Genomic DNA, 12,074 nt, shown 5'->3' with positions numbered 1-12,074 from the left:
AATCCAGGTAAAACCCAGCTAACCGGGCAATATGGCAACCCTACTCTGGGTGACACCGCCCTCTCATGGTGTCACCCTGGTGCGGTCTGCACTCCCCGCACCCGGCTAGTGACGCCATTGCACACACACCTAAATTAGGCTGCTGAAATGAAGAAAGCTGCAGGTCACCAGGACTGTGAGCGTGGCGCAGTTCTGCTTCTCCAAAATCTCTGTGTGCTGCAGATGCTTCTCAGAGGCAGATCCTCTTCTGTGTGTGTGTTTTTCTCCAGGCTCTGTTGGGTGGATCTCACGGTTCTGGTAAAACACAGACTAGATCCCACAAATCTGAAGTCTGCCCTCTCCACTTGGTCCCTTTAGCCCATCCTTGTTAATAAGTCCACAGCAAGTTTCTACCCTGCAGGATTGTTGTGCTGGGTCACTGAGAGGCTAGTAGCCAATATCTCCATGCTGGCTACAGCGGAGGAGAAGCCTGCTCCTCCGCGGCCACCAAGGGAATGTAGAACACTCACCTCCTAGCAGGGCGATGGGGAAGGAGCATCTGCAGCCCTCCAGAGGCTATGAGTCTCCAGCTGCCTTCCGCTCCAGCTGGCGTAGGCCATGGCCAAGGATGATGGGAGTGAAAGAGCCACTGGCTCACCACGCCTCATGCCCGCTGCGTGGCAGCAGCTCTCCAGGGGTGCCAGGGGAGCTGATCCTGGGCCCTTCTGCGCGAGAGGCAGGGGCTCTGCCACCACATGCTGACGGTCCCTCCTCTACCTGTGGTGAGCCCTAATTGCCTGGGGGCAAGGGGGTGGGGTGGACCCTCACAAGGGACACCGTCCATGTCAGCTTTCCTCCTTGGCTGGTTTTACTCCAGAATTTCTGGAGGTTCGTATTCCGAAAGAGCCTGCCTCCCACCTCCCTGTGCCGGATGGACTACGCTGTTCTGGGGCTCGGAGATTCCTCCTATCCCAAGTAAGTTGCACTTCTGTTTCTGAACACCATAAAATAGCCCCTCGTGTCCTTTAGGCAGGGCTGTTAAAGCTCCAGCCCTGCAGACTTGCCCCAGCAAGCCGCTTGCCTAGGCTGTGCCTGGCCCTGAAACGGTCTTGAACCATGGAGAACATAATAATGGCTGGGCAGGATCAGATCAAAGATCCCTCAGAGCTGGATGCTCCTGGGAAGACCTTTGAAGGCCACAGCCACCCCACCCCGGTTCTCTGTCCCTAGCATCTGATTCACAGTGGTAGAGTGCCTCTGAACAATGAGGCTCCATTGAACTAAAATGGCTTAGAGCTGTCAATTTTGTTTACATTTATGCAAAATATTTGTATCCCACCTTCTCACCAAACGCCTTTCAAGGTGGCTGGGCTTGCTAGATTTACCCTTCTCCGTGAAGTTTTCTAATCTTGCTTTTTACAAGCCAATCAGCTAACTGGGTGTCACCACAACTTGTGGCATGGCTTGAGTTCTATATCTTTAATTTTAGGTTGTGTGAAAATTGGTTTCACGATGTGTGGAGGGAATTCTTTCCCAGGATGGCTCACAGGACTCAGTCTCCTCTTTCTCACCCCGTTGTGATTATCCTGGTGGGACAAAATAGGTCTTGTTGTGAATGTTCTGGCATTAAGGGTGGCCTTTATCATACCTCTTGCAAAATAGCCTTTGGTGTGACGGGGCGGCTGCTGCATGGAGGTTTCCAGGAGGGTTGCAATCTGCATCGGGGCCCCCAAATGCAGCACTTCAGTTTTCCCTTTAAGAGCAAACAGCAGAAGTCCCACACAACTATGTGGCTTCTCTTCTGCATAGCCCAGTGCCAGATTCTGCTTCTTGGGTGTGATGGAGCCTCTGTGGGTTAGCATCTAGGATTTTGTGTGATATAATAGATAATATACTAGGCTATATACCTGAATATATATATACCGCCCTGGGCTCCTGCTGGGAGGAAGGGTGGGATATAATACTAATAATAAATGTATTGGGAGGGAGACATTGTGAGTCAAACAGTGAAATATAACGTGTGTGTGAGAGAGAGTCTGCCTTCTCTCTCCCCCTGTCCAGTCTGTGATACTTGGTGGACCTTCCCCTTGTGGTCCTTCAGAGCTGCTTACATGCTGAGCAACTCTAGGATCTGTGCAGCCACTGGGGCTCATAGGGAGATGTTGCTGCCGCAGAAGGGTCAGGAACTCTTTGGAAACCCCAATCCACAAATCCCCTCTAAATGCTCCATTCTTTTCCTGCCCAGGTTCAACTTTGTGGCCAAGAAACTGCACAAGAGGCTTCTCCAGCTGGGAGGCAGCCCCATTGTGCCAGCAGCACTGGGAGACGACCAGCACGACTTGGGGTAAGAAGCGGCAGCCGGGTGCCAGGATGCCCTTCCCTGAATCTCGCCATGGATCTTGCTGGCAACTGTTGGGCACTCTTGGACCCGGCCTTGAAGATGTCCAGGAGATTCCCCTGCGCTGAATTTCCCTGCCATGGCTGTGGTTTTTCTCTTTTGTCAAAAGCTTAGCATCTCTGAAATGAAACAGTATTTTCACAGGAACACGAGAGGCTGCCATGGTCAGAGACACACCCGTAGCCCATCCGCTCCATTTGGCACAGTGGCTCCCCAGGGTTCCAGTCAAGGGTTTTTCCAAGCCCTGTCTGAACCTGGGACCTTCTGCATGTTTTACCACTGAGCGGTGGCCCTTTCAAGTTATGCAGTTGCTTCCTTGCAGGAAAGACTTGTGAAAGTTCTCCCCATTCTGAGGAAAGAAACACAACAGGGACTATCCTGCCTTTGGTGAGGACAGCTGGTTTAGATTCCTTGGTTTGAACTCACTTTCCTTCCCATCTTCTGCAGGCCAGATGCAGTCATTGACCCATGGCTTTTGGACTTGTGGGAAAAAATCTTAGCTCTGTATCCCCTTCCTTCTGGTCTCCACATAATCAGTCCAGATACCATGTAAGTACAGAGGAAAACTAACTACAGAGTACATGGGTTACTTTAATGCAGGAGTCAGGGTGTGTTGGAGAGTGGTGGTGGTGGTGGTAGAGTTCAGCACAAACTGCTCTCTAGAATGCTTTGTCTAAGATATATTTTTTAATTTGGACAATTTATATACCTCTTATGTTTAAGCAAAACATAGGATAACTCATCTTAAATGAACAGCAAGTACAAATAATACCAGAGAATTTCTACATTCTGTAAAATACAATTAACAATCGAAACAGAGCATCCTCTTTAGTATCAAAATAACCACGACCCATAAAAATCATCTACAAAAATATACGGGAGAATTCATAGTAAACAACTAAACAAAATACACATCAAGAAGTAAAATATTAGAAATGAAAATCAACTAAAAAGTGTGAATTCCACCTTTTTAAATAATGTGATTGACAATTAGGCAAAAGAAAATCAACTTGCTCTTCTCAACCACCGTAACGTCAATCAGTCATACCATTAAACAAATCAGTCCAATTACATTCCCAGCCTCCTACACAGCAGTAAACGCGGCTTAATCTAATTACAGCCAAAAGTACATACCACTCAGCTTCACTCAAGTTTACATGATCAACACACTCACATCAGACAAACCCATCAATGCTCTAAACCAATATACTCAAACGTACTATTCCAGCCCACCCTCAAGTCGCAACTCTCTGAGCACGCCCATCATTCAGTCTCGCATCTTCAGTGAACAGCTCACTCGTATGTCTATGCCAGGAGACCCAGAGAAACCTTGACAAATACTGACATACAAGCAGGCAACAATGCACAAACACCCCCTCAATAATGCAGTCTTGCCAAGCACTCCCCTCGCCGCTCATTCAGCCAGGGGGCAAAAGGGGGGTACAGTGTATAAAAGCTGCTGTCTCCGACATGGGGAAATGCAGCCGTGAGGTCCTGGAAGCAAAATTTAGGTTGCTAGGAGGATGCTGAAAGCCAGGACCTCCAAGGTGGCTTTCTCTGAAATGCTACCGGTTCCACGCGCAGGACCAGCCAGACAGGCCCAGCTTTGCAGTCTCAATGTGTGGATGAGACGATGGTGTCGGGTGGAAGGGTTTGGATTTGTTAGGCACTGGGGAACATTTTGGGACAAGCCGGGCCTGTACAAAAGGGACGGGCTCCACTTGAACCAGAATGGAACCAGACTGCTGGCACTTAAAATTAAAAAGGTGGCAGAGCAGCTTTTAAACTGACTGAGGGGGGAAACCCGACAGGAGCTGAGGAAGGTCCGGTTCGGAGTAAACCTCCACCCTGGGATAAAAACCAAAAAAATGATGAAATTTTAAAAGGGGTAGGCCTAGAAGTAGGCATTGTGAGAGCAGGAGCACAGAATATAAATTCAGAAGGGCAAAATTACCACAGGCCAAACCACAAGTGCCAAAGACACTTGAAGAGAAACACTGCTTACAAGTGCCTGTACGCAAATGCTAGGAGCCTCCGAACCAAGATGGGAGAACTGGAGTGCTTGGTCTTAGAGAAGAGCATTGATATAGTGAGCATAACGGAGACCTGGTAGAATGGAGAAAACCAGTGGGATACGGTTATCCCTGGATATAAACTATATCGGAAGGACAGGGAAGGACGTACTGGTGGTGGAGTCGCTCTATACGTGAAAGAAGGCATTGAATCCAGCAAGCTCGAAACCCCAAAAGAGGCAGACTCCTCCACAGAATCGTTGTGGGTGGTGATACCATGCCCCAGGAGGGATTTAATACTGGGAACGATCTATCGTCCCCCTGATCAAAATGCTCAGGGAGACTTGGAGATGAGATATGAAATTGAGGAAGCATCCAAACTAGGAAATGTGGTAGTAATGGGTGACTTCAACTACCCAGACATAGACTGGCCGCATATGTGTTCCAGTCATGACAAAGAAGCAAAATTTCTAGATATTCTAAATGACTATTCCCTAGACCAGTTGGTCATGGAACCGACCAGAGGGACGGCAACCCTGGACTTAGTCCTCAGTGGGGACTGGGACCTGGTACGAGATGTAAGTGTTGTCGAACCGATTGGGAGCAGTGACCATAGTGCTATTAAATTAAACATACATGTAACTGGCCAATTGCCAAGAAAATCCAACACGGTCACATTTGACTTCAAAAGAGGAAACTTCACAAAAATGAGGGGATTGGTAAAAAGAAAGCTGAAAAACAAAGTCCAGAGGGTCACATCACTCAAAAATGCTTGGAAGTTGTTTAAAAACACTATATTAGAAGCTCAACTGGAGTGCATACCACAGATCAGAAAAGGTACCGCCAGGGCCAAGAGGATGCCAGCATGGTTAACGAGCAAAGTCAAGGAAGCTCTTAGAGGCAAAAAGTCTTCCTTCAGAAAATGGAAGTCTTGTCCAAATGAAGAAAATAAAAAAGAACACAAACTCTGGCAAAAGAAATGCAAGAAGACAATAAGGGATGCTAAAAAAGAATTTGAGGAGCACATTGCTAAGAACATAAAAACCAACAACAAAAATTTCTATAAGTACATTCAAAGCAGGAGACCATCTAGGGAGGTGATTGGACCCTTGGATGATAAGGGAGTCAAAGGTGTACTAAAGAATGATAAGGAGATTGCAGAGAAGCTAAATGAATTCTTTGCATCTGTCTTCACAGTGGAAGATATAGGGCAGATCCCTGAACCTGAAGTAACATTTGCAGGAAGGGATTCTGAGGAACTGAGACAAATAGTGGTAACGAGAGAGGAAGTTCTAGGCTTAATGGACAATATAAAAACTGACAAATCACCGGGCCCGGATGGCATCCACCCGAGAGTTCTTAAAGAACTCAAATGTGAAATTGCTGATCTGCTAACTAAAATATGTAACTTGTCCCTCGGGTCCTCCTCCGTGTCTGAGGACTGGAAAGTGGCAAATGTAACGCCAATCTTCAAAAAGGGATCCAGAGAGGATCCCGGAAATTACAGGCCAGTTAGCTTAACTTCTGTCCCTGGAAAACTGGTAGAAAGTATTATTAAAGCTAGATTAACTAAGCACATAGAAGAACAAGCTTTACTGAAGCAGAGCCAGCATGGCTTCCGCAAGGGAAAGTCCTGTCTCAGTAACCTATTAGAATTCTTTGAGAGTGTCAACAAGCATATAGATAGAGGTGATCCAGTGGACATAGTGTACTTAGACTTTCAAAAAGTGTTTGACAAGGTACCTCACCAAAGACTTCTGAGGAAGCTTAGCAGTCATGGAATAAGAGGAGAGGTCCTCTTGTGGATAAGGAATTGGTTAAGAAGCAGAAAGCAGAGAGTAGGAATAAACGGACAGTTCTCCCAATGGAGGGCTGTAGAAAGTGGAGTCCCTCAAGGATCGGTATTGGGACCTGTACTTTTCAACTTGTTCATTAATGACCTAGAATTAGGAGTGAGCAGTGAAGTGGCCAAGTTTGCTGACGACACTAAATTGTTCAGGGTTGTTAAAACAAAAAGGGATTGCGAAGAGCTCCAAAAAGACCTCTCCAAACTGAGTGAATGGGCGGAAAAATGGCAAATGCAATTCAATATAAACAAGTGTAAAATTATGCATATTGGAGCAAAAAATCTGAATTTCACATATACGCTCATGGGGTCTGAACTGACGGTGACCGACCAGGAGAGAGACCTCGGGGTTGTAGTGGACAGCACAATGAAAATGTCGACCCAGTGTGCGGCAGCTGTGAAAAAGGCAAATTCCATGCTAGGGATAATTAGGAAAGGAATTGAAAATAAAACAGCCGATATCATAATGCCATTGTATAAATCTATGGTGCGGCCACATTTGGAATACTGTGTACAGTTCTGGTCGCCTCATCTCAAAAAGGATATTCTAGAGTTGGAAAAGGTTCAGAAGAGGGCAACCAGAATGATCAAGGGGATGGAGCGACTCCCTTATGAGGAAAGGTTGCAGCATTTGGGGCTTTTTAGTTTAGAGAAAAGGTGGGTCAGAGGAGACATGATAGAAGTGTATAAAATTATGCATGGCATTGAGAAAGTGGATAGAGAAAAGTTCTTCTCTCTCTCTCATAATACTAGAACTCGTGGACATTCAAAGAAGCTGAATGTTGGAAGATTCAGGACAGACAAAAGGAAGTACTACTTTACTCAGTGCATAGTCAAACTATGGAATTTGCTCCCACAAGATGCAGTAATGGCCATCAGCTTGGATGGCTTTAAAAGAAGATTAGACAAATTCATGGAGGACAGGGCTATCAATGGCTACTAGCCATGATGGCTGTGCTGTGCCACCCTAGTCCGAGGCAGCATGCTTCTGAAAACCAGTTGCCGGAAGCCTCAGGAGGGGAGAGTGTTCTTGCACTCGGGTCCTGCTTGCGGGCTTCCCCCAGGCACCTGGTTGGCCACTGTGAGAACAGGATGCTGGACTAGATGGGCCATTGGCCTGATCCAGCAGGCTCTTCTTATGTTCTTATGTTCTTTAACTTTTCTGACAAACCAGACCATGGTACTTCATCTGTTCCCCCCCCTCCCCTCTAAAAGGAAAAGGAGAAAAAAACCACTATAACTGTGAGTGCCTCCTATAAGTACCACCCACTTCCCTCATCTCTCACCCAAGGGACCAGAAGCCGTCCAAACATCAGCCCTCACCCTAGAAAGAGGTGGGAATCAGTAGCTCCAAATTCAGCCTTGCACATTTCTCTCTGTCTAAAGAGAGAGAGGAAGAGAACAATGGCAAGAGCCAGGAAAAATATAGGGCGGAGGTTACACCCATGTACCTGTGCCAACCTTGTGGGCTTGCCTCCCCCCCCACCTCCCTGCCCATCTTCTGCTGTTTTCCTTAAGCGACAGATATCCTGCCGTTTGATTTAAAAGAAAAGCCTTTTGAACGTATTCAGTTTAAAAACATTACAGAACAGAAACACCAGAATGATAGAATCACAGATTTAGAAGGAACTTCAGAGGTCATCCAGTCCAACCCCCTGCGACAGCTACAGCATCCCTGATGGGTGCCAATCCAGCCTCTGGTTATAAACCTCTAATGAGGGAGAGTCAACCACCTTCTGAGGCTGTTTGTCCCACTGTTGAAAAGCTCCTAGTGCCAGGAAGTTCTTCCTAGTACTTAGGTCGAAACCCTTTTTCTTACATTTGATCCCACTGGTTTGTGTCCTGCTCTCTGGACCAGCAGAAAAAGGATTTTCTCCATCAGTTACATTCCCAGTGCGTTATGCAGCAATAAGCCTCTCCTGTCTCTGTGTGGCAGCTCTTCAAATTATAAAATGCTACAAAATAGAAATTGTGAAAATAAAAGCTTCAGGTGAAGAGCCTGAGCTATGAAGAAAGCGGCTCCCAGTTTAAATCTCACCTCTCCCATGAATTCACCAGGTGGCTTTTAAGCAAGCCATTGCCTCATTCCTCCCCCCCCCGTCCCCTGTCCCATCTGCAGTGTGTGTGGGGGGTGTGTGTGTGTGATAATGCTGACCTCCGAGAGAGAAGTATTGTTGTGGGGGGTTCAGCCAGGCGACACATGTGAAGTGCTTTGATTGCCTGAAAATGGGGTCGAGTAGAAAGCAGCAGGAGAAGGCGGGATGAAAAGCCCCTAAGAGGGCCGGCTGACTCTGAGGGAGCCTCAGGGGTTGGGGGAACTGGGGTGATGGGAACTGGTTTTCTGATGGGACTCTAAATCCTGCCCCCCCCCGTTCCAAGGTGTGGTGCTATGAGAAGAGAAGAGAGAATTCATGCTGACCAGCTGTGGCAATACTGACTGACTGCCAGTTTCCTTCCTTTGCTCCAGGTTGCCCCCAAAGTTTACTTTTCAGCTTCTGGATGAGGCCTCAAGCGGCCGCACTGAGAGCCAGCATCTTCAGCCGGAGCAGCCCTTTCAAGAAGCCCCCTCAGAGCTTCACCCTTTCCCTGCCTGGATGGTGTCCAATCAAAGAGTGACATCCGAGTCGCATTTTCAGGATGTCCGTCTCATTGCGTTCGATGTCTCTGGCTCTGGGATCGAGTGAGTGTCCTTGGCTTGTGGTGTTCAAGCCATCAGGAGCCCCTCCTCTGAGTGGAGGGTTGTGAAATGAAGAAGGGTCTGCAGCCCAGTGGGGGAGCCCCTCCTTTGCAGGCAGAAGCCCCACATTTAATCCCCACTGGAATATCCAGGTTTTTTTTCCTTACAGGTGGTAAGAAACCACCCCTCCTGAGAACCCCCCTCCTGCCAGTCAGAGCGGGCAGTGCGGGGGTAGATGGACCCCCATGGCCTGACTCAGTCCTAAGGCAGGTTCCTGATAAGCTCTCCTGGGGCCGAGGCAGCACCATGTCCTCCTCTTTCAAGAGGGATTTTGATCTTCGTGTCTTCTCTCAGTACAAAAAGGCAAAGAGCATTAAGACGCCTATTCAGCAACAGCTGCGGTTTGTGCAGCATGCAGGAAGGGCCATACTCAGGCGCTGCCTGTTCTCTGCAGGGCTGCTGCCGGTGATGTAGTGATGATCCAGCCATGCAACGCGCCTGAGGAGGTGCAGCTCTTCTGTGACCTGCTGCACCTGGATCCTGACGCGCACTTTGTGTTGAGGCCCATGGAGGCAGGTAGAAACAGTTTCCTTAATGCAAAAACAAACTACTAACAAACATACTATTTTTCCTAATGCAACCTCCGTCCCAGACAAATCACAAGATAGCTGCTTAGCTCTTGATTTGATTTGATTTGATTTGATTTTAATATTTCTACCCCGCCTTTTGGCCAAAAGACCCTCAAGGCGGCTTACAAAAGAGCACCAATATAAAAATACACCAATAAAACATCAATAATACATCAATAAAACAATAAACAATAAAAACAATACAATTTGTAATACATTTCAAAGTTAACACAAACTACCTCCCCCCTCACTTTGGCAAAATAGGTATTATAGACATTGGGCTACTTTGCAAGGCTAGCCACACTCTCCCAATCATAGTCCTATCCCCATAGTTCTGGGTGTGGCACGGCACTCTCAGCCCGCGGAAGCCGGGGCTCCCGCTTACGATGGTGGCAGGATGGCGGTTCTGGCCGTGGAGCCGCCGGTTCGCCTTGCGAGGGTCCGGAAGGTGGAGCCCAATGGGGGGAGGGATGGAGAGGGAGAAGCCCCTTGAGGCCTTCGCTCACCGCTCTGGCTTGCCTCCTTCAGTGTTGGGGATGGTCACAGAGCTATTCCATCCCTGCCTGAAACCCAGTTAGCTTGTGGGTTGAGCTGTTCTGGAAGCATTTGCAGCAAGGCCAATCAGCTTCCTTTCAGGTTAGATCTGCCCTGTGAGTGACGCTGGACCAGAGCCCCTTGCAGGCAGTTTTTAGTGGATGGCTGTCCCAGAGGAGTGGCAGCCTCTGGAGCCACGGTTCCCTGTCCAGGGCCTGCCATCTTGGACACTTTATGGTTTGTAGGGCTCAATTTAAAAAATCTTGAGTGAAGGCAGGATACTTCTTAATAAGACACTGCCTGCCGTTTGCAGTTTTAACTAGTGCTTGTATTTTTTAAAAAAATCATTTTAAAAATGCATTGCCTGACTTAATTGTGGATGCCATCTGAATCAATTTAAAAATGTGCCGATTTAACCCATCCTTCCTCAGCCTGGTGCCTTCTGGATGTTGCTGGGCTATCCCCCCACCCCAATCCCTGAGGTCTACTGGCAATGCTTGCTGCTTGTACTGCAGGGAGTTAAAGGTCCAGCAACACCTGGAGGGCCCCGCCAGCTGAGGGAACGCTGATCTGAGCAATGGGTTGGTTCAAAGGTTGCAGCCCCATTGATGGATCTCTCGCCCCCCAGGCACTCCCCTTCCGGCCCACCTGCCCCAGCCATGCTCAGTCCATCACCTGGTGAGCCGCTACCTAGACATTGCCTGCGTCCCCCGCCGCTCCTTCTTTGAACTCCTGTCCCGTTTGTCTCCGAACGAGCTGGAGCGGGAGAAGCTGCAGGAGTTCAGCTCCACGCAAGGCCAAGAGGAGCTCCATGCTTACTGCAACCGGCCACGCAGGACCACGCTTGAGGTAGGACAGGGCTCAGAATCCCTCTCTTGCTCTCGCATTGGATTATGACCCTTGGAGGACTTTGTGAGAGTCTGCTTTGTTTGGCCTAATAGTAGCAGAGCTCTGTGTGTGCTCATGCTCAAAACAAATACAATTCTGCACCAAGAAAAGGTGAATTCTGCGACCTGTATAAGTCATGCAAATTAAGCAGATTTGTATTTTTTTCTTGTTTTGCATAGTTTTGTCTCTTCAAGTTAGGGGGAACATAAGAATGTAGAAAGCTGCATTATACTGAGTCAGACCAACAGTCTTGTCTAGCTCAGCACTGTATACTCTGACCAGCAGCAGCTCTGCAGAGTTCCAGACTGGAGTCTCCCAGCCTTGCCTGAAGATGCTTCAAATTTGAACCTGGAGCCTTCTGCATGCAATGCAGACACTCTGCCACTGAACGCCAGCTCTTCCCCCAATGAATGAGCAAGACATTCAGTTGTGGCTGTTGCCCACACACTTTCCAGCTTATCTCTACAGCCATAAGGGCTAGAAACTTGCTCCTTAAATCAGAGTGGGTATTCTCAGACAGTTGCATTCTGGGTCCTATGCCACATCCTATACTTTCCTATGGAATTGTAGCATACATATAAATAATTATCGTCCTTAATGTGGCTGAAATGCTCTTTTCAAAGCTTTACTTTGTGAGAATACTTTTGGAATATTTTTGTTGGAATACTTGTAAATATCTTAAGACATGACAATTCAGTAGCATGCGCTCCACATTTTAAGGGGAAATAAACTGTTGACAATCGTTAATACATTAATTTTAGCATGTCTGAGTAATTGCAATATATACATTTACTATGTATAGTCAGCTTTAAAAAAAGTAAATTACAACTTTGAATTTGATTGATATTTCATTCAGTTCATTATGTTGCTAATGAATGCTACGAAACAGTGCACTCTTAGAAACTTAAAAAATTAGCAGCAGGAAATTTTCTGCTGCCCATTCACTGATATTTATAAAGAGAGGATATTATCTTTGCATTGTTTACCACAGTGTTTTTCAAACCATGCATTGTAGAAAACCTCAGAAGGAAGTTTATCTGGAGGGTCTCCTCAGTCAGGAAGCCAGGTGTGGCCGACAAGCATCCCAGAAGGACATTGTGCCCACCCTCGC

General features: G+C 47.4%; 1 protein-coding gene across 3 annotated transcripts in view; it reads left to right on the top strand.

Annotated features, from left to right (window-relative positions):
• NDOR1 (NADPH dependent diflavin oxidoreductase 1) overlaps positions 1–12,074 on the top strand; it is a 41,435-nt gene that overhangs the window by 15,005 nt on the left and 14,356 nt on the right. For 2 of the 3 annotated variants that reach the window (XM_061603702.1, XM_061603703.1), the window contains exons 4-9: positions 857–954; positions 2,225–2,323; positions 2,825–2,926; positions 8,703–8,915; positions 9,367–9,488; positions 10,704–10,924. In XM_061603702.1, the coding sequence (XP_061459686.1) occupies positions 857–954; positions 2,225–2,323; positions 2,825–2,926; positions 8,703–8,915; positions 9,367–9,488; positions 10,704–10,924 (855 nt within the window). The remainder of the gene's footprint in view (positions 1–856; positions 955–2,224; positions 2,324–2,824; positions 2,927–8,702; positions 8,916–9,366; positions 9,489–10,703; positions 10,925–12,074) is intronic. The other variant, XM_061603704.1, reaches the window with a different exon arrangement.

Source organism: Rhineura floridana, chromosome 20, assembly GCF_030035675.1.
Source record: "Rhineura floridana isolate rRhiFlo1 chromosome 20, rRhiFlo1.hap2, whole genome shotgun sequence".
NCBI classification, from domain to species: Eukaryota; Metazoa; Chordata; class Lepidosauria; order Squamata; family Rhineuridae; genus Rhineura; species Rhineura floridana.
This window is presented reverse-complemented; position numbering and strand designations above follow the sequence as displayed.